At 38.3% G+C, this 23,626-nt stretch overlaps 1 protein-coding gene across 1 annotated transcript in view; it reads left to right on the forward strand.

Annotated features, from left to right (window-relative positions):
- Positions 1 to 23,626, forward strand: part of SNTB2 (syntrophin beta 2) — a 91,468-nt gene that overhangs the window by 9,144 nt on the left and 58,698 nt on the right. The window contains exon 2 of the mRNA XM_065898389.1: positions 15,487 to 15,517. Coding sequence (XP_065754461.1) covers positions 15,487 to 15,517 — 31 coding nt within the window. The remainder of the gene's footprint in view (positions 1 to 15,486; positions 15,518 to 23,626) is intronic.

Raw genomic sequence — 23,626 nt, forward strand, 5'->3', positions numbered from 1 at the left:
TCTCACTGTTGTGGCCTCTCCCGTTGCGGAGCACAGGCTCCGGACGCGCAGGCTCAGCAGCCATGGCTCACAGGCCCAGCCGCTCTGTGGCATGTGGGATCTTCCCGGACCGGGGCACGAACCCGTGTCCCCTGCATCGGCAGGTGGACTCTCAACTACTGTGCCACCAGGGAAGCCCCCATTCTTGATGTTTACATTTTGTATATATTCTATAATATGTATGCATTAATGAATATTCGTGGGATGGGCGTGTAGACTCACATGTTTACTGATGAGTGTGTACTACCCAGAGTTTTAGGGACTTCCCTGGTGGTGCAGTGGTTAAGAATCTGCCTGCCAATGCGGGGACATGGACTCAATCCCTGGTCTGGGAAGATCCCACATGCTGTGGAGCAACTAAGCCCGTGCGCCACAACTACTGAAGCCCGCACACCTAGAGCCTGTGCTCCACAACAAGAGAAGCCACTGCAATGAGAAGCCCGCGCACCTCAACAAAGAGTAGCCCCCGCTCACCGCAACTAGAGAAAGCCTGCACGCAGCAACAAAGACCCAACATAGCCAAAAATAGATTAATTAATTTTAAAAAATACACTTAAAAAAAGTTTTAGGCCTGGCAAGCCACCCAGGTTTTAAAATGCTTTAAATGAGCAGTGCTTTAAACAAAGAAGCAATCTCTTAGGAAGAGTGGCAGATGGGGAGTGTAGGAGCGCAAGACATGAGGTAAGGGAAAGCAGTTAGGAGGCTGTTGTGACACCATTAGGATAGTGAGACTGGATAGGACAGTATGAAGCTGAAAGATATTAAGGAGATAGAAACAACAGGTCTTAATGATCAGTTTGGGGACTTAAGGGGAGAGGAAAAGAGAGGGAGGATAACTCCTAGATGTTTGGCTTGGGAAAGTGGATATCTATGAAACCAAAACAAATGGGGGAGGAACTAGTTTTTTGGGTGAAGAGAAGAAGTTTGGTTTGGACATGTTGAATTTGAGTCACCTGTGTGACAACCTGGTGCAAAAGGCTGGTACAGGTCTGTAGTCAAGAGAAATGTCAGAAATGAGTTGAAGATTTATGAGATGTTAGGGTAGAAGTGGTTATTAATGCCATAAGTGTCAATGTAATCATTAACAGAGTGCAAATTAAAAAGAAAAGTAGGGGGCTTCCCTGGTGGCGCAGTGGTTGAGAGTCCGCCTGCCGATGCGGGGGACGTGGGTTAGTGCCCCGGTCCGGGAGGATCCGCGGAGCGGCTGGGCCCGTGGGCCATGGCTGCTGGGCCTGCGCGTCCGGAGCCAGTGCTCCGCAGCGGGAGAGGCCGCGACAGTGAGAGGCCCGCGTACAGCAAAAAAGAAAAAAAAAAAAAAGAGAGAAGTAGGAACAGCATGGAACCCTGCAGAACCCCTACATTTAAAATGATAGTGGAGGAAGAGAAATCTGGAAAGAAATGGTCCAGGGAGTGGAAGTCAGGGAGGCAAGAGTTTCACAAAGAAGGGGGTGATCAACATCTTCAGATGCTGGAGAAGTCAAGAAGGAAAAAGAAGTCCGTTGGGTTTGGTGATTAGAGAACAAGATTTTTAGAGTTCTGTTAAGAGCAGTTTCATTAGAGTGACAAGAGCAGAGAGCAGTGAGTAGACCTTACTTTTTTAAAGTTTCTCAGAAAAACAAAAGAAGAAGCAAAGGTGGTAACTAGAGTTGAATAAAGTATCCAAGAAGGATTTTACTTTCGTAGTTGTTTGTTTTTTATTTTGTTTTGTTTTAAGGGAAAGAATTCGGACATATTTATACAGCAAGGAGAAAAGGCTGGCCGAGAAAGGGAGAGATTGGAGAGATAGAAGGGATGGGGAACTGATGCAGTCCATTCTTGAGCCAGGAAGTGACATGATGGGAACAGAATTTTGGGTTGGCAGCAGTGGATGCGCTTGATGTAATGCAAAGAGGAAAGAGCAAATGTAGGAAAAACTACAGCTGTTGTAGTGAAAAGCAATCCAAAGCAGAGGTGATAACCATTGAAGGGGGTGATGGTGGTGGCCCTGAGAATAGAGAGGAAGATTCAATTCAAGAAACAGTTTAAAGCAGGTGATTCCTTGCCAGGGGACAGCAGATCCACTGGGGACCATTTCCTACCCAGACAGCCTCCTTCTGACTGCCTGGGGCACCCAAAGATTGCATACTTGTAGAGAATCTCTGGCCTCTGTTACTAGCATGGGCATTTGATGCCTCAGAGATGTTGGAGTGAAAAATTGAGAGCCACTGTTTCAAAGGAAGAAATGACAGAATGTGGGGGCAGGTTGGATATAGTGAATTAGCCCTGAGATTTCTCTCCAGGGACAGCAGAAGCACTTAGCTTTGTTATAAAGCACTTAGGCAGTGTCAGCTGGCTATGGGGATTGAGAAGAAAAATTTTAGTTTATAAACACTACATAGTCACACAGCATGAGAGCATATTCTTCCTTTAAAGGGTTTTTTCCCTAGGTTAGTGAAAGGAGTTGTTGGCTTCTTCTACAGAAATGATGGTATATTCAGGTGAGTTTTAATATTTTGTGTCTGGAGAAATATAGTTGATTTAGTTACTGCCATTCTAAGGAATATACACTTGAGTCCTTCATAAAATTTGTGCTTGATTTCAGTGTAAAAACAAAACTTGTGAAATAATTTTGTATGTAAACAAAGCGCTAGTGATTATGGTATCTGTAGATTGACCTTTTAGGAAGAGTAAAGAGTTATAAAACTCAAATTTGTTTTGGTTTCTATGATCCGGCTCCCAAGACATTGCTAGAATATTTTGACATATAACTAATTAAGAATATGTGAAGTGCAGCCTTTTTTTTTTTTCCCCCCCCAGCTGCACCCGGCTTGTGGGATCTTAGTTCCCCAGACTAGGGATTGAACCCGGCCTGTGAGTGACAGTGCAGAGTCCTAACCACTGGTCTGCCAGGGAATTCCCAAAGTGCAGCTTTAAAAAAAAATTACTTTGGCTTTTCTGCAGCATTCGTTCTTTCTACCACCTTTTACCCTCTTGTTTTTAATTTTGCAAGTTTTTAAAATAAATTTATTTATTTTATTTTTGGCTGCGTTGTGTCTTCGTTGCTGCACGTGGGCTTTTCTCTGGTTGCGGTGAGCGGGGGCTACTCTTCCTTGCAGTGCGAGGGCTTCTCATTGCAGTGGCTTCTCTTGCTGTGGAGCACAGGCTCTAGGTGCGCGGGCGTCAGCAGTTGTGGCACATGGGCTCAGTAGTTGTGGCTCTCAGGCTCTAGAGTGCAGGCTTAGTAGTTGTGGCACACTGGCTTAGTTGCTCCGCAGTATGTAGGATCTTCCTGGGCCAGGGATTGAACCCGTGTCCCCTGCATTGGCAGGCGAATTCTTAACCACTGTGCCAGCAGGGAAGCCCCTGCAAGTTTTTTAGAATGCTTTATGAAAGGAAACTTGATGGGATAGAGAGATGAGAAAGTAAAATCCTTATCTTTCAGTTTAATTAATCTGTCATGTATATAAAATACTACACCTCACATTTGGAAAATGGGAAGCTTTGATTTTTCATTTAAAGAGACTCAGACAAATTAAAGATTTATTTATTTATTTATAGTAAAATCAGTTGATAACTAATAAATTTTTTTTAAAAGAAATGCATGTGCCTTATTCAAGGCTCTGTTGGTTTCAAAGCACAGAAATCGATTCAAGCTAGTTCAAATAAAAGGATGGAGGTATTGCAAAGATACCGACAGGTCTCAGGACTCCAGAAAAAGCTGAGCAGACGGGCCTCAGAAATGTCACGAACCCAGGCTGTGCTGAGACTCTGCTTTCCACTCTTGCTCACATCTCCTCATCTTAGAGTTTCTCTGTTTCTCTCTGAGAATGTTCTTTTGCAGTAGCTTTGCTCTAGTCCTTTTATGGTTTCATTTTTTATATTTAAGTCTTTAATCTACGTGGAGTTTATTTTAACATAGGTATGCAAGAGATTTAACTTTATATACTTTCCCAAATAGCTGATTATCTCAGCATTTGTCAAATAATCCTCTTGGATGCACTGTCAGATAGATTGGTGGGGCTGCCTGGAGTGCCATGTGGGGAAAGATTCCAAAGTGATATCTGGGTTCAGCAGGAAAGGCTATGCTTAATTAGTGATGTCTGCAATGAGTGTGCCGGGGTGAGGTACAATATGCTACGTATCTGCCACCATAGGAATGACCTGTCCTTTCCTCTCTGATTTTAATTGCACCATTTTGTACATATTTAATTTTTTATATTCTGCAGTCTGATTCTAGATTTTCTGTTTGAGTGTTTCGTAACCACACTGTATGTTGTAACAACATTTAATAATTGATAATTCAAGTGGACTACACCAGTCCAGAAGAATTTGAAAAATAACAATAAACAATTGCAGGCTGGTATAGTTACTTATTTGTCCAGATAAATTTTGGAATGATTTTATCATTCTTTAAAAAACTCCTTTGGGATTTTGATTTAAATTGTATTAAATCCATAAATTAATTTTGAAGAGAACTGAGGTCCTTGTAATATCTGTTTCCCAATCATTTTGCCAGAAATATTGGACCTCTGTCATACACGTTCAAGCATGTGGCAAGAGGTATGGGACGTTCCGATTGGCCAGGCCTAAGTCACGTATTCACCTTGGAGCCAGGGAATAGGGCAACTCCCCCGGCTCCACGTGGACTGAAAGTGGTGGTTTCTCAAAAGATAATCAAGGTGATGTTACCAAAAGAAGGTGGAATGGATGGTAGGCAGGCATAAACAACAGACATCCACTACAATGTTCCAAAAACATCAGAAGATGGTATTAGAGATTAAACAAGAAACTACCATATTAGTTGAGAGATTTAGAAACTTTACAGACAGCTGTAAAAGGAAAGCAAGAAGAATACATTTGCTTGGGTATAGGTGAGCTAGGTGGAGCTTTTCAAAGACTCTTTAAACTCTGAAGTGAATAATAAGTTATTCTCAGCATTTCTTTTAGTGGTATTTTGAACATCACTATTGTATACATTTCAGGCAACTTCTCAAGGTTGCATTATGATTATCATTTTATAACTAGACAAAAAAACTATATAGAGCTTATGACAGGCCCTGAAGTTAGAGATAGATTGGGATGGAGAAAAATCTTCGTCTATCAAAATAGACATACACAGTTTTCTTAGTAAGAATTATTTTGGTTGCAGAAACCCAAACCAAACTGAGCAGAATTGGAAAGTATTGCCTCATATAACTCCTAAGACCTGGGGGTGGATCTAGGTTTAGGTCCAGAGGGATCCAAAGGCTCAAATTATCTTGGCTGCAACATCTGCTGTGGAGAATCTAATTCTGTGTAGTCAGCTAAGATGGCCGGCAGTTCTAGGAATATATTGCCCTAACTTAATAACCCCTGTTAAAAAAGGAAAGTTTTTTTTCCTAGCACCTTCAGTCTCTGGGAAGGACTCTGATTAACTCTGCTTTGTCTACCCTTTGGACGTATCACTATTTCCAAGATGATGGAGACTATGGTCTAGGCCTGCATCATGTACCCATCCTTAGTGTATTGAGATTGGCAGTATCACCAAACTATGAAATGTGGAATGGAGTGGTTGCTAAGCAAACTTATGTCCACTCTTAATAATGCAGACATTGAAGCCATAGTGCTTGAAATATTTTTGTAGCTAAACTGTAAAGTTTTAAAAGTTAAAAACAATAGAAATAAATGACATTACTGAGAGCTTTACTCTGCTAAGCTCTTTACATGCATTGTCGCAATTTTAACAGCCCTTTGAGACAGGTATCATTATGCCCATCTTAAATATGAAGAAATTGGGGTCTGTAGAGATTAAATAATTTGCCCAAGGTCACAGCACTTGGGTGGCAGAGGCACAGTAGTTACTCAGATTTATCAGACTCCACAGCTCCTGTTATTTACCATTATAATAGATTGCTTCTCCAATGGATCAGTTTAGGTTAAGAAGCTAGCAAGTCTAAAGACCACTATGACTGGCTTAATGTGCAAGAAATTGTGCTCTGGATTTTGTGTTGTTGCATCTGTCTGAAGGTTATTGTTATTGTCTCCCAGTCTTTGTCTCTGATTTTCCATGCTAGGCACAAATAGATAGCTGTATGTGATTATTCAACTCATTGAATACCCATATTCTGCTAGGCACTCTGGGAGAAATGGAAAGAAAACACGAGCCCAACAACCATACTTTTAAGAAGCACCCCAAATGGCTTTATGAATGCTAATAAGCTGCACATAAATTAATCCAAATTGTTTCATACATGTCATACAAGTGAAAGACAAATGCTGAGAGAACTTGCGGTGCAGGAGTGACGAATGTTAGGAATGTGTTTCAGGTGAGAGAAGGGCAGGCCACGGAATGGGCGTGGGAGGTCTGGAGAATGGAGGTATATTATGTGAGGGGAATGGCATATCCAGAGGACGTAGATGGGAACAAGCAGCTGATCAAACTCTAGCAAACACATTGAATGAAATAGCTGATTTTCAAGACTTTGAAACACTGACTTTTTAATAATTTTAATGTATTAGTAAAAATGATAAAACCAACTTCTTAGATATTCTTATAACATTTTTATTCGTTATCTGCTCACTGCTCTGTAATGCAAAAATCAATTTTTCTTTTGTAATTATTCTAGCTAAACTAAGGATGAATATTCTGTATTAGTTTCTTCAAAGATTATTGATTACGTTCTAGAATAAAACTACTTTATTTTGATTTATTTACTTATTTTTGGCCACACCATGCGGCTTGTGGGATCTTAGTTCCCCAAACAGGGATTGAGCGCAGGCCCCAGTGGGCAGTGAAAGCACAGAGTCTTAATCCTAACCACTGGACTGCCGAGGAATTCCATAACTGCATTTATTTTTACAGTGAACATAAAGTAAAAGTAATTGAAAAAATTAAGCTGACTCTGGGCAATATAAATTCTGCAGAAAAACAACAAAAAAAAGACTAAAGTGAATTTCTAAAAGTTACTGCTCACCACAGAGGTGTTTTATTTTTTTTGTGGTATGCGGGCCTCTCACTGTTGTGGCCTCTCCCGTTGCAGAGCACAGGCTCCGGACGCGCAGGCTCAGCGGCCATGGCTCACCATGGCATGTGGGATCTTTCTGGACCAGGGCACGAACCCGTGTCCCCTGCATCGGCAGGCGGACTCTCAACCACTGCGCCACCAGGGAAGCCCACCACAGAGGTTTTGATATTGATCTGCTTTGTCCATTTACAGTGCAGTAGAGCTCATTTTTATAGTCATTAATTTCATCTTAGGATACAGAATAATGGCAGTTCTCACAAGATGAGTATAAAGCATTTATACTGGATAATAAAGAAGTGAAATAGTTTTAAATGCTACCAAGCTGGATTGTAGCAGCCAGGTCTGGCAGGTATTCTCAGACAGCCATATTTGTATGTATATTTTCACATATATATTTTGACAAGAAACATGTTTTCCTTGCATGTTTTTCTTCTGCTCTCTCTAAGGAGATTGTGGTTGGAGAAAGATCTAATTTGCTCTTATGCTACCACCTATCAGTTTCCTCCCACTATTTTCATTTTATTTCTCGTATTCCTTCCTACTTCCTCTATGCTTGGGACTCAGAAGAAGTCTTTGGGATCTTTAAGTGTCTCCACCCCTTGGGATGTAGTCACAGAAACTGAGTCTTGTGCCAAAAATGCTCTGGTCCCAAACTGAAGCATGAGAGGACAAAATACTTTGGAAAGAAAAAAAAAAGCAAAGTATTTCTGATGGCCATTAGAAAAATGGAAAAAATACTGTTAGCATTAAATAATGTTAGCACTATAAGCCTTACATTTCTTATCTATTAAAAATAAGATACGTTTTAGTTCTCATATTTTATAGTTCTAAATATGAGATAGAGAATGAAGAGTTATAGTTACTATAAACTGACTATATAAAAAAATACATGGGTTGTCAGAGAATTAGAATGTAATCAGATTAATTTTAATACTAAAGATATTCAAAATATAGCAAATCTCTCTTTGATCATTCAGATGGAACCTCAGCATTTGTAATACTTTATTCTGAGCTTTATTTATTTATTTATTGGCCACATCGTGCAGCAGGCAGGCTTTTTTAGTTCCCCAACCAGGGATCGAACCCGTGCCCTCTGCAGTGGATGTGTGGATCCCTAACCACTGGATCGCCAGGGAATTCCCTGAACTTTATTGTTGTGAGAGAGATACACAGAAGTGCCAGATAAAAGATTTTATGTTGTAGATTTGCAGATAAATCAGCTTTTGCTCTTTTACCTTTCATTATAACTAGTAACTAATCTCCTTTAGACTAACTCAGGCAGCATTTACAAAGCTATCGTTTTCTCCAAGCAGAAGAGAATCACTTAAGGAAGAAGGAATATTGAGCGAGCTAGATTGCAATTAATTTTGCCACTGATTACTGTGTAAGTTGAGGTTTGTTCATTGTCCTTTAGTTAACAAGGGCAAGACTTTTTTTTTCCCTTATCAATAATAATTATTTTTTTAACATCTTTATTGGAGTATAATTGCTTTACAATGGTGTGTGCTTTATAACAAAGTGAATCAGTTATACATCTACATATGTCCCCATATCTCTTCCCTCTTGCATCTCCTTCCCTCCCACCCTCCTTATCCCACCCGTCTAGGTGGTCACCAAGCGCCGAGCTGATCTCCCTGTGCTATGTGGCTGCTTCCCACTAGCTATCTATTTTACGTTTGGTAGTGTATATATGTCCATACCACTGTCTCACTTTGTCCCAGCTTACCCCTCCCCCTCCCCGTATCCTCAAGTCCATTCTCTAGTAGGTCTGCATCTTTATTCCCTTCTTGCCCCTAGGCTCTTCTGACCAATATTTTTTCTTTTTTTAGATTCCATATATACGTGTTAGCATACGGTATTTGTTTTTCTCTTTCTGACTTACTTCACTCTGTATGACAGTCTCTAGGTCCATCCGTCCTATTACAAATAACTCAGTTTCATTCCTTTTTATGGCTGAGTAATATTCCATTGTATATATGTGCCACATCTTCTTTATCCATTCATCCGATGATGGGCACTTAGGTTGCTTCCATGTCCTGGCTATTGTAAATAGAGCTGCAGTGAACATTTTGGTACATGACTTTTTTTGAATTATGGTTTTCTCAGGGTGTATGCCCAGTAGATTGCTGGGTCATATGGTAGTTCTATTTTTAGTTTTTTAAGGAACCTCCATACTGTTCTCCATAGTGGCTGTATCAATTTACATTCCCACCAACAGTGCAAGAGGGTTCCCTTTTCTCCACACCCTCTACAGCATTTATTGTTTGTAGATTTTTTGATGATGGCCATTCTGACCGGTGTGAGATGATACCTCATTGTAGTTTTGATTTGCATTTCTCTAATGATTAGTGATGTTGAGCATCCTTTCATGTGTTCGTTGGCAATCTGTATATCTTCTTTGGAGAAATGCCTATTTAGGTCTTCTGCCCATTTTTGGATTGGGTTGTTTGTTTTTTTGATATTGAGCTGCATGAGGGGCAAGACTCTCTTAATGAATATTGCAAAGAAAAGCCAAAGCCTGGGACTTTGATGCCAAATAAAGCCTTCCTCTCTGCCCTTTTTAGTGTGCCCTTTGAGAGAAAGGGGAAAATTGTTTACACGTGTATTACATTTATTTGTGTTGGCTATTGTTGTCAAGCAAATTTATTCACAATCATTTGGGAATTTAGATGTTGGGAATATTTTGACAAGGTTGGGAATTTTTCTTATCCAAAAATTTTAATATATTCTCTATTAGCATCTTCACATTGGCATGCAGTTATCTTTATGTCAGCCGTTCTGCTCTTCTAGGCTGTGTTCTTGGTACCTAACAAAGTGCCAGTCACATCACTGGTATTATGTATGTCTGTTAAATGAAAGAAGAGCATCAAACCTCAAATATAAAAAGGTCGTTTAAAATATAGGTGACCAAAAATAATAAATAAATAAAATATAGGTGACCTAAAAATGCAAGAAAAATAACAAAATTTTTGTACAGCAGATTCAGGATGTGATAAATGCTAGGGCACAAAGAAGATGAATGGAGTTGGGGAGAGAGGTTCATGGGGGCTTTTTGTTAGGAAATAAAACTGAACAAATAGGACAGAATTTTGAGATTAATAAAGTTGAGTTACATGAATGTTCATTGTATTGTACTCTATATTTTTAATGTATTTTAAATTTCTCAATTTAAAAAATTCAGATAAAATTTAAAAGTTGTCCAATTTTTCTTTATGCTGGATCGCTTAACTATCACTTTGATTAATTCTGACTCTTTAACATTTAAAAACTTGAAGTATAATTAACATGCAATAATGTGTTCTTAGGTGTTCATTTCAATGAATTTTGACAGTTGTATACACCTGTGTAACCACTATATAAGCTATAGAACATTTCCATCACCTCAAGAAGGTTCCCTCATGGCCATTTCCAGTCAATTCCTCTCCCCACCTCTACCCTAGGTAACCATTTTAAAATTTCTTTCACCATAAATTAGTTCTGTCTATTCTTGAAATTTATTGGAATGGAATCAAAAGTGTCTGTTCAAGTCTTTTTACCTACATTTTTACTGGGTTGTTTATCTCTTTGTTGTTGGTTTGTAGAACTCTGTATATTCTGGACACAGGTCTGTTGTTAGATATGTGTGTTGTGACTATTTTTTTCATCCTGTAGTTTGTCTACTCAATTTCTTAACGGTGGATTTAGATGAGCTGAAATTTTTTCTTTCATGGTAGTATTGTGTTTCCTGTCCAGGAAATCTTTGCCTACTTCAAGGGCACAAAGCTCCATGTTTTCTTCCAGAGGCTTTATGGTTGTGTTTCAGGTTTAGACCTACAATCAATTCATCTTGAAATAATTTTTTGTATATTGACTACTTTTCCTTGCTCTATGTAGCCCTCACCTGACTGGTAAGTTTCTTCCACCTTAAAGATTCTCATTATTTCTCTTTGAGGGGTAATAGCAGGAGACTGTAACTTTTACCAAACCCTTTACTAAACACTACTGCTGCCTATTTATTTACGTATGTTCCCTCTTCAGTGGTGTGTCATTGGAATCTGAGACAAACTGAGTCATCTCTCTCTGGTTTTTTGTAATTGCCCCCCATTACACCTTCAGGGCCTCCAAGGGCCTGATTTTAAAGCAGAATATTCAGGAAAGCCATATTTTCCATTCAGGAAAACAGCATCCTGGCCTAAAAGTTGCCATTGACATAATGAAGTATTACATGTGAATGTATGATTAGTTAAAGGATTTTGATGCCTTACCATTTTTTTTTTTGATGCCTTACCTTTTATTTAAGCTTCTTGTACAGTATTAGCATTGTAATGTTATTAATGTCACAGAACTGGAAGGACCACTCATTAACACTAATAAATGGGAGAAAATGCACTGGACCAAAAGTAGCAGTCTTTATAACTTGTAAGACTTTCTTAAATGCAGATCTGTACTTAAAGCAGCAGGCTAACTTATTTTTGTGATGTTGATGTACTGAATGTGGGCGGTGGAGGGGGGGGAGGCAGTGGCAAAATAGAAAGGATTAAGGAGGCAAGGATGTAAAATCCTTTAATACTGCTTAGTAAGGTATTCATTTTATCCATTTGAAGAAATCTGAAATTCTTTATGAAAGGAATGTATTTTTAATTTGGGGGTGGGGAACAGTTGCTGAATCATTGGGTATTAACCAGGTTAGGGTACAGATTACAGCTGGAAGGAATGTTAATCCTGTTAGATTGTGTTTATTGTCCACAAGAACACTACCAAAAAAAAAAAATACCAACCTGAAATTATTCTCAGACTTTCAGGAAAAAGTTTGAACAGTTATTTTAGGTTTCTTACTTGGAGGGTAATAATCTTGAGTTTGTCTTAAAACATTTTCTTTGAGCAATCAACTCATGCATGTGCGATTGATCAATTTTGCTATTTATTTTCCTAAAATATTTCATCTCAAGTCAGGTTTCTCTTGCCCTCTCTGGTTCTGGGTGGAGAGTGAATTGCGATAATCTGCAGCATTTACTGTGAGAAGGAAGATGAATTTTAACATTTGTTTGAGCACAATGTAATTGGAGATAAAGCTGCTGCTACAAAATAACAAAAACAATCCCATAGATTTAAATTATTTCTGAAATATCCACTATTGTGAACTCTTTCCTTATCCCTAACACGAGTGAGAATAATAGAATTAGAAGTTTTGACCCCCATAGAATTCTGCTTTTACATGTCTTTAACTTGCTGGCTGTTCATGCATGTCTTTTCATGATCCTGTCCCAGCAGTGTCTCCTCAGAAGTAGGAGTAAGCTGTACAGCTGTCATGAGCCAGTATAGGCACAGCCTGGGGGCTATCATCAAGGCAAGAGCTAGGGATCAGTGGCTTATTATGGTCCAGTAGAAAGTAAAAGGTCCAGAAATCTGTGGGTCAACAAAGTAACGTGATCAGAAAGCCAGCATTGCCTCTCTTCCAGGGCAAGAAAAAGTACTGTTGAGCAGAATACACCCGACTGAATCTATGTGGATAATTGCGTTGTATTGTAGAAATAGCATTGGCTTTGGAACCAAGCAGACCTAGCGTTCTGCATGATGTAGGGAAAATAATTTATACTCTTTAAGCCTCAGTTTCTTTTTCAGTCAAATGATTGTGAAGGTTACATAAAATATATAAAGGTAACCAGCACATAATAGGTGTTCAAACAATGTTAATCTTCCTTCCCTTCTATGCTTCATACCTGGGTCGTTTTAGGATCTCATTCTGCTTGTCTGGAGAAACTGGTGCTAGCTAGTTTAGGAGCAGATCAACAAAGCAATAGGAGCTGATAAGGCCCTGATTCATCTCCCTCGTACACACCCAGTGTTTAGGTCATCTGCTCCTATAATTTCGGCTATTACCTGAATATTTAATAATGTTTAGCTACATCTTTTTGTTCCCAGCCTTTCTGTGATCCCTTACCAGCATATCAAATTCAACCATGACCTAGGCAAATTTCTTTGCAGTTACTTATTTGTTTAAGTGTGTGTAGCCGCTGGCCCTGTCTCCTTCCTCTCTTCTCTCTGGCTTAGAGGCTTTCTTGTTCTTATCCTTCCCAGTTTTCACCTAAGGCTTATGAAGATGGCAGGAGTAAGTCCTCACGTCTCCCTGGTTAGTTGGAATTATTTTGAACAAACAAAAATTCCTACATTTAAAGAGCTTATAGTAGAAGATAGTGTGATGGTTACTATTCATATTAAATGTAGGTTGTGAATTTGATGCACTATTGGAATTTCTAAAAATGTTAACCTTTGGATTTTTGCATTTTGCATTTAAAAGAGTTCCTCAAACCCTTCCCTCCTCCTCCCCCTCCTCCCGCCTCCTCCTCCTTCTTCTCCTTCTCCTTCTTCCTCTCCTCCTCTCCTCTTTCTCCTTCTCCTTCTCCTTCTCCTCCCCCTCCCCTCTCCTCCCCTCCTCTCCCCCTCCCCTCTCCTCCCCTCCTCTCCCCCTCCCCTCCCCCTCCCTCGCCTTCCCCCTCCCCCCTCCCCCCTCCTCCTTCTCCTCCTCCTCCTCCTTCTCCTTCTTCTTTTGCAATAGGAATCTGTTATTTATTGAGAACCGTCTCTTAATGTTGTCTTACAAGCTAGAGAATGGTGAGGACTGTCCTCCTTTGCTCGGAGTATGAGGAAGCAGAAGTAGATAGCATTGCTGCTTGGTCCTTATGCTTCCATAAGGTCACTAGGAGCACCAGAAATCTCCCACCTGGCACCAGATTCATTGGGTTGTATTCATGCCATCAGGTCTTATTCCATATATGGAATTTTATTGCTCCTCAAAAGAAAAACATGTTGAGACAGTAGTTTCTGAGAAGTCAGACTTTGCCACAATGCCTTTTAGACGTAGCACCTCAGGCCTTTCCTAGCTTAGATTTAAAATTCTTTCAGAAACACAAATTCTTCACAGGGATAGATGATTTATTAATTTTGCTCTATGGAAAGGAAGGATCTCAAGTTAAATACATTGCCCACAACCTAAATGAACTGACTACAGATTTAAGCTTTGGGAAACCTAAAACATATTTAAGAACATCCGGTCTTAAACTGAAGCAAGATATTTTCAGTGCTCTACCAACATATGGAAATTTGCAACATTGGCCCCTTCAATAATCCATCTCAGTTAAATAGTCTGTGGCTTAAACAAGTATTTTTCTACTCCTCAGTTTACCACATCTTTCTTGGCATCAAATTAGCTTTCTACTTAGTTCAAATTGTTAGTTTGACTGTTGGGCTGAATTCACTTATGGAAGTGGAAATGGAAATTATTTGTGATGTTACTGCTGCGTTATTCACGTATGGTCATGGTATTTATGCAGTTTGTTTCCCTGCAGCTATATTTTTAATTGGCTGTTTACAGAGTCAGACCTTTTAGCAAAAGGAGAATCCTCACATGCATGACCTTATTTACTTTCTTAGAGTTCAAGGGAAGTAATATGAAATACTTCCTCTTCATTTGCCCTCAGTCCCATCCCAGGGAAGAGGCTGTTACCGGAATTCATATTTCACAGACCCCTAGTAAGGCAGGGAGAAAGACCTCCAGTTTTCTCTTTCCTCTTTCCTTCCTTCTCTTGCCCACTGATCCTTCTGAGTCGGGGGTGCTTCTGGCTTCTTGTCTGTGAGATGCAACATCATGGCTTTTTCTTTTAATTGGATAATATTTTCCTTCCCATTTCCTCTTCTCAGTATTTAGCATTTCCAGCCTACTTCTTTCAGATTTTACATACATGGCTCCCTAGTGATCCACCCAAAAGAATTTTAAGGTGCTAGTAACTTTAGGTGAATTTAAGAGAGGAAAAGGTGGGATAATGACTTTTCCTCAAATAAAATTGAAGTTTTTAATAATGATTCTTAAAAATACTTAAATGCAACCATTTAAACTATGCTCATTAGGGAGTGTTGGGAGTGTGGGAAGCCACTCTTGGCTCCTACCTTTTAACTTTTTGCTTAGCAATCATTATTACTCATGTCTCTAGTAAGTAATACTATTTGGGCAAAATGTAGGTAATTAATCTCCAATTTCTCTACAGAAAAATATCTTCTGTAAGCATTTGTTAATTAGAAAGGGGCTGCACTTTTATTATTTCTTTTTTTTTTTTTTTTTTTTTTTTTCAGTACGCGGGCCTGTCACTGTTGTGGCCTCTCCCGTTGTGGAGCACAGGCTCCGGACTCGCAGGCTCAGGGGCCATGACTCACGGGCCCAGCCGCTCTGCGGCATGTGGGATCTTCCTGGACTGGGGCACGAACCCATGTCCCCTGCATCGGTAGGTGGACCCTCAACCACTGCGCCACCAGGGAAGCCCTATTTAATTATTTTCAATAGATTTTTATCACAAAATAATCAAATACTTTAAAAACCTAATCAATAGGAAAATATATAAAATTAAAGATTCCACCTTTCCCTAGACATGATTCTGTTTAGGGAGGTTTCACAGAGCCCTCTCATCTACTATGTTATGTGCTTCTATAATAGTAAAATATTTACAGAGTACTTTTGTAATAAAAAAATAAAGGTTGGACTTACCTGGCAGTCCAGTGGTTAAGACTCACTCCGTATTTCCACTGCAGGGGACGTGGGTTCCATCCCTGGTCAGGGAACTAAGATCCCTCATGCTGTGTGGTGCAGCCAAAACAAATAAATAAATAATAAACTAAAATAAAGGTTAAGTTGTTTTAAAGCAATGAAAAGACGAAGAAGAAAAAAAAAGAAATCTTACATTCATTGGACCAGTGCTTAGGAGAATATTCTGGGATACTTTGGAGAGAAACAACTTCTGTTTTCTTAAGTATAAATGTCAACAATAGTTGTGTGTGTGTATGTGTATTTTTTTAAGGTTGTTTAATTAACCATTTCAAATGTAAAGATCCTAATGCTGTTAAATCATTCTTTAGCTACTCTTCAGTATAAACTTGAAATAAAGAAAGAAACAAGTTGCACTGAAAAAGGTTTCCTATGTGGCTTTTGTTATTTTTTTACATAGGTTCATAGATTAGGCTAGGGCCAAATTTGAGATATCCTGTGCAGGTATCTTTGGAGTGCAAACAGACAACCCTTTGACCTGATTACATTTTACTACTTGACGGCAGGAGCTCTGTAGCACACAGCTTATACTAATGTCCTATTCACAACGCAAGTGATGTGTATAGTGCATGAGCGAGATCTATGTTGTATCCTTTCTTTAACTCAATTTTTAAAAAATATACGTTTATCCATTATCTTATGAAGTTTGTGATCTGTGTTTCAGTAGTGATCTCAAGCCCTGCTTTGAGGGGAAAAGTCTTACAGTTTTTAGAGTACTTCTTTTCTTTTGTATAATTACCTTGGTAGCTCTTTAAGGAGGAATAATCCATAACAGCCAGGGCTACCTTTCATGGTATCTGATAACCCTTAACTAAATACCAACAACCTTTCGAGAACAGATCACAGCTTTTCACATTGAACTCTGCACTCTGACCTTTCCTAACTACTTACTTTTCTCTGAATGTTTCGTGTCCTCGACTTTATGCTATAACCCCAGCCAGGCATGCTCACTTCCACCTTGTCTGCCTGGGGCACTTCTGCTATCTTTCAGTGATCAAGTCTCCTATTACTTTGTATAATACATTCTACATATAGTTCTGTAATAGTGCTTAACATACTGAGTTGTAATTATTTATTCATTGGTAAAATAATAGTAGTATTTACATGGTTGGTCTTTCTTTTTGCTATTTAATGGCAGAGCAGCACATGGCAAGAGTTTTCTCTTAGACCTCAGTTTCCCCATTTGTAAAATGGGAGTAATAATGTACCTATCTCATAGGGTTATTATGAGGTTAAATGAAATTATACACATAAAACAAAACACTTAACTCTGTTTTTGAACATTAAATGAGTAGTGAGGAAGGTGATTGAATATTTGTGTCCTCTAGAGCTTCTTGAAGACATGGGATGTACATTATTCATCATTCAGGGATGGTGGTGCTGAGAGGAGCCTGTTTCCTAAGACCCCTGGTCTGCTCTGTGAGCTTTATCTCATTAACCCTCATAGTAGTTCTCCACCATGTTTAGGTCAGACTCAGAAAGGCACAGTGGTCATTTTTCTGAATTCCCACCTCATGTAATCCATTACGTTATATGGTAATGCTCCTTGGGAGGAAGTCTTAACCACTTTGTACACTAATTCATTTAACAAACGCTTATTGAGCCCGTGCTTTTTGCCACGTGCTGTGTTAATTTCTGAAACTGGTGAAAATGATTGTTAGGTTCTGTATTAGGTCATAATAGTAATGTTTCAAATTTGTATGGCTTTTGTAATTTCTAAAATCCTTTTCCATACTTTATTTAATCTTCACAATAACCCCCTAAGGATAGGTTTTATGATTTTATATATAAAGAAACAAATGCAAAGAAATGGAATTAAGCCACGAGTATGGATGTAAGTTCTGAATGGATGGACACAGAAGCACAGTCTCTTCCAAAAAGTAATAACTTTCTTTAGAAAAATAGTATTCTTATCTTAGCTTTTTATTTAGTTTTAACTTGGCTGGGGCTACCGTGCCACTTTTCCAACCACCCTGTCCCCATGCCATTGCTGCCATGCCCACGGCAGGGAAGGAAACAATGGTTCTGACTGTTCAGTCTCCTCTGTGCTGCTGAGGGCTCAGAGAACACCATTTGCTTTCAGTGTGGGCAGGCTAGGGAGTTAAATATTGATCCCTGATTATTAATTTTAAAGTCTTGTGTCTGATATAGAAAAAGTGAATTACCACAGGGTGAAAGGACTCTGACCTGCATTTTTAAAATATGCTAATGGCAAAGTAATAGTAATAAAATGTACCCTTCTGTGAGATTGTTAGCCAGCATCGTATTTTGCCCTTTTTCTTTTTTCCCATTCTTGAAACGTGAATTGAAGTGCTCACTTGCTCTCACACACATGAGATTATCATGTTAATCTTAGATAAGACCTGATTACTCCATTTTTTAACTATACAGACCCAGTGAGCAAGTTTGAGTGTTGACTCATTTGTACTGGTGGCTGAGTAATCTATACAAATAGTGTTTTATGATTTTCCACTATCTCAAAAACCTAACTGAAAGTTAAGGATGTATTCAGGAAAAGATGACATGGGTTTTTAGCCATGGCTTTGCCACAGACTATGATTTGCAAGAAGTTTTCTGATTTCTTTGAGCCTCATTTTTCATAGTGTTTCAGTTTAGCATCTTTAAAAATGAACAGTTTGTACAAAATTATCACTAAGGTCTCCTCTATCTCTGAAATTTTGTAAGTTAGCTATTTTTAGGTTAGTATTTGTTCACAGGACACTCTGGATGGCTGTGTGTGTGTATAGGGGGCCAAATATAATACACTTGAAATTGATAGCTATTTCATTAATCTTCTCAAATATGATAATTTTTAAGGCTATATTGACTCTAGCTCTATGATTCAAATGTACTTACTACACTGGTGAACCTTTCTCCTTTCCTAGAATAGTCTCCAGGAGAGAGGTGGATTTAACATGCATGAAGATAAATATAATCTCACGATAAGCACTCTTACTGATTATAGGAAGCTAATATTGACACAAATTGGCTGTCAATTGCAAGGGCAAATTTTCACGTATCCAAAGCTGCTCTATAATATTACTTAATATTATTTGACAAGAATATTTGTCTTGGAATTTTGGGATTAAATGTAGATACCTCTAGAATGACACTGTTCTTTGGTTTTGTCATTATTCTGACCTCTCAAATTTACTCTGACTCGTTAAGAATGAAGTAAAAGTAAAAGTGAGCAGGGAAGATGGAAAGGTGTTTGTCAAAGAGTACAAACTTCTGGTTATAAGATGAATAAGTTCTGGGGATCTAATATTCAACCTGGTAACTATAGTTAACAATACTGTATTATATACTTGAAAGTTGCAAAGAGAATAGATCTTAACTGTTCTCACCACACACAAAAAATTGCAATTATATGAAGTGATGGATGTGTTAACTAACCTTGTTGTGGTAATCGATTTTGAAACATTTGAATCATTTTGCAAAATATCTATCAATTTGGATTTATCTCTTGGTTTATCATGAATACACAGAGCTTATGTATTTTTTTGAGCAAGAATACTACAGAAGTGATATATCCTTCTCAGTATATATGGGAGGGTAGGGTGCATGACATCAATATGTCTTAATACTAGTGATGTAAACCTGATTACTGTTGAATTTCTCCACATAAAGTTACTATTTTCCCTTTTGTAATTAATAAATATCTTGCGGGAGATTTGTTGAGACTGCAGGTATCCTATAACTATTTAAACTTTCACCCTTTATTCTTTAAACTTTTCACTAATTTTAGCATTTGTCAGTGGGTCTGGCCTGCAACAGTTATTATTGTAGTGTTCTAATGATGATTTTCTCTTTTTCTCATTCCTTTGATACTTTTTAAAAATTACGTACAGTCAAACATATTATTATTTTTAAGTTTTTAATTTATTTTTGGCTGCGTTGGGTCTTCGTTGCTGCACACGGGCTTTCTCTAGTTGGGGCGAGCGGGGGCTACTCTTCATTGCAGTGCACGGGCTTCTCTTGTTGTGGAGCATGGGCTCTAGGCACACGGGCTTCAGTAATTGCAGCACGTGGGCTTAGTAGTTGTGGCACAAGGGCCCTAGAGTGTGCGGGCTTCAGTAGTTATGGCATGCGGGCTCAGTAGTCGTGGCTCTCAGGCTTAGTTGCTCCGCAGCATGTGGGATCTTCCCAGACCAGGGATCGAACCCATGTTCCCTGCATTGGCAGGTGGATTCTTAACCACTGTGCCACCAGGAAAGTCCCATGACACTTACTAATTGGAATGCTTCTTTTTGGTTTTTTGGCTGCACCGCATGGCTTGTGGGATTTTAGTTCTCAGACCAGGGATTGAACCTCGGTCCTCCGCGGTGAGAACGCAGAGTCCTAACCACTGGACCGCCAGGGAATCCCCTAATTGGAATTCTTCTATAAGAGCTGTTCCATCTCTCCCATTTATTTATTTATTCAATTATTTATATCAGTGTGGACTCGTGGATATTTATAATGCCATACCACTATTATTTTTTTGTTGTTCAAATTGTTCCAGCTTTTTAAAAATTACGTCTTAATTTTAAAAAGTAATAAAACAAATTATAAGTGAAAACAGTAATTTGTTTGTGGGTTGACCAGTGCATTTCATTACACTGTTGCTTAACATTCAGTACAGTAGCTGGTTTCTGTGCACTCTGACAATTCTCAGTCCACTACAGCTGAACTCCTTAGTCATGTGTTATATAAGAATGAGGAGGGAAAGAACATGAACACATCTTTGTCTTTTCTCCTCTTCCTGAACTCAGTTAATTCTGCCAATCTGGTCAGAAAATCCCTAGTAACAACAAAAGCTTGGCAGTTACTAATAGCAGTTCTTTTGTACAGTAAGAAAAATTACAAAGTGTTTAAAGAGAGGGAAACTTGGATGGTATTCTTGTTCCCCAGTGGTAACTGACTGGATGTTCAGGATGGAGTGCTTGTTGACCCCTTGAACACAGCTATTGTGCTGGGTTAATATTCTGTTTCCGTCTATAGTTTATCACTTGGAGTGCTGATCTAAAACAAACCATCCGGTGTATCCAGCTAGTCCGGGACATCCACTTTGCAACAGATAAGGAGTTCCTTGTGCTTAAACTGCTAGAATTTTTTTTTTTTTTTTGGTCTAGTGGAAAAACATTATTAGTGTTTTTATTAAGTATTTTTCATTTATTTCATTTTGTCTGCTGTTGTTACATCCAATTACGTGTAACATTTTATTTATACTTTTATAGCATTTATCACATATTACCTTTTGTCGTTTCTCCTTTATTAATTGGTCTTTTTTGGGGGGGGAGTGTACATATCTTCCTTTTCCATCTCAACTGAACAACTTGAGGACACAGTCTGTATATTAAACTTTTTAAATATCCTACTTGCTTTGCATATAGGAGAGAGTTCTTTGTTATTGAAGAGGGAGAAACATTACAGTTTTCTTTAAGAGTAAAAAATTGTTTCCTATCATTTATGTCAGGAATAGATAAAAGTATATACATTGGATTTGTGAGACAAGGATTTTCTTTACCTATAGAAGAACTGTTTTAATCCATTATTGACTCCTTATAATAAGATTAAATTTTTATGTCACTGTAAGAGCAAACTGCTCATCCATAAACCAAGTATTTAAGTAGATAATAGTTTATTAAATAGAATTTTGTTCTAATGACAGTTATGTTCTAATAACAAATTTAGCTGAAGAGAACCTCAACAAAGATCATTCATATACGATTTATGTGATAACCTTCAGTCTATGGTGAGAGTGACCAGGTCCCACATATTATTCAAAAAGCAGATGATGGTGTTGAACACAGGCCCTTTATTCAAATATCTGCAAAAATCCTTAATCTAGACCTATTAGCAGCAGTTTTTAACTAGATTTTTTTACCCATGCCATAAATATTTCTCATGATCTCCCCAGGACAGGGAAATTAGGATTACAAAATATGTCTATATTTGTGACAGAATTTTTCATAATTCATCCAACCAATATTTACAGTTCATCTTCTATATGTTAGTGATTTCCGCTATAAACACTTTATACAGCCAAATTTTGGCCAGTGTGTAACATTCATATGTGCTAAAACTAAGTATACATATTGTTATAGTGATGTCACGTGGAGTGGGATAAAACTTGCTCTGAAAGGTTGGAAGCAAGTGTAATGTCAAGCCAGAGTCATAGAAAGATTGTGTGTGTGCTAGAAAAATATAAGAATTTTGCCTCATGAATGTGCAGGAGAATGTATTCAGGACCTTAAATAGCCCTGCACAGACTGCAACACAGTTCTGAGGAGTGACTAGAAAAAGTGAAGAACCATGGATAGATAAGCAGTATAGAAGTGATGTGTTGTAATTATCGTTGACTTTTGTGGTCTTGACTTTTAATCCCTTCAAAGACCCTTGGTCAAATGGAAAAGATGGGCAAAACAGAAACTGTGACATATGAGAAGTGCCTTAATAGTGATATGTGGAATGTTACAGAAATATAAATGAGGAAGGCTATGTGCTGTCAAAAATTGGTCTTTTTGTGAAAGGGGAGACAAAGAGCAATTGACTTGCTGTCTTTCTGGAGATAACCCTTTGCAGATATTCTTTGATGTTGCATAATGATCCCATTCTGTAGATTATGTATGTTTAATGCCTGCTATCTTCCAGGCTCTCTTAACCATTTTACTTTTATTTTATCAGTTAATCTTATTTAATCCTCTCAGTTATTCAGGACAGTTGGTATTGGGGTTAGTATTAGAGTTTTGTGGATTAGAAATTGAGATTGAAAAGTTAAATTATTTGTCCAAATCATTAAGTTTATAATTAACAGAACTGAAATTCAAATTTGGTCTATTTAATTTCATATCTTAGCCTCTGTCTACTCTACTCTACTTTGTCCAGAGTATATTGTATTAATTGTACACTCAAATACGCACTGATATTCAGTACTTCCAACACTCAAACACAGGCCTAGGCACTTTTCATACATTATCTCATTTAATTCCCACAACAGCCATCTGAAGGTGGTATTCAATGTTTAACAAATGTGGAAACTGAGGCTCAGACAAGTAAATTATGTGTTTCAAACCTCTCAAAAGTTAAATGGTAATATCAAGACCTGAACTGAGATTCATTTGACTTTAAAATTTGTTGCTCTGTATTAACACTTCAGTGATTTTACGAAAATTATCCAAAGGGCATCAACTGTAGGTTAGCAAATGCATTGTAGGGTGTGAGATACAGATATAAGACAGTTGCACACTGATACCCCACTGTTCTTTCAGCATTTATTGAATAGTGACTTTTCCCCCATTGTCGTTGTTTCTGCTATTGAATCTTTTTCTGAAATTATGTTCTAATCTATGTTTTTCTTTGTTATTTGATGGCATATATTTAAAATTAATATTATTATTTAATAGAACATATGCTTATTATTTAAAAGTCCAAACATTGTAGAAATAGTTAACTTCAAAAATAGAAGTCACTGTAATTGCAATGTAGATATAACCGTTATTAGCGAATTGGCATTTTTTGTTTGTTTACTTTTTTTTAACATCTTTATTGGCGTATAATTGCTTTACAGTGGTGTGTTAGTTTCTGCTTTATAACAAAGTGAATCAGCCATACATATACATATATCCCCATATCTCCTCCCTCTTGCATCTCCCTCCCACCCTCCCTATCCCACCCCTCTAGGTGGTCACAAAGTACCGAGCTGATCTCCCTGTGCTATGCGGCTGCTTCCCACTAGCTATCTGTTTTACATTTGGTAGTGTATATATGTCCATGCCACTCTCTCACTTCATCCCAGCTTACCATTCTCCCTCCCTGTGTCCTCAAGTCCATTCTCTACGTCTGCGTCTTTACTCCTGTCCTGCCCCTAGGTTCTTCTGAACTTTTTTTTTTTTAGATTCCATATATATGTGTTAGCATATGGTATTTGTTTTTCTCTTTCTGACTTACTTCACTTTGTATGACAGACTCTAGGTCCATCCACCTCACTACAAATAACTCAATTTTGTTTCTTTTTATGGTTGAGTAATATTCCGTTGTATATATGTGC

This window comes from Phocoena phocoena, chromosome 20 (genome assembly GCF_963924675.1).
Source record: "Phocoena phocoena chromosome 20, mPhoPho1.1, whole genome shotgun sequence".
Taxonomy (NCBI): Eukaryota; Metazoa; Chordata; class Mammalia; order Artiodactyla; family Phocoenidae; genus Phocoena; species Phocoena phocoena.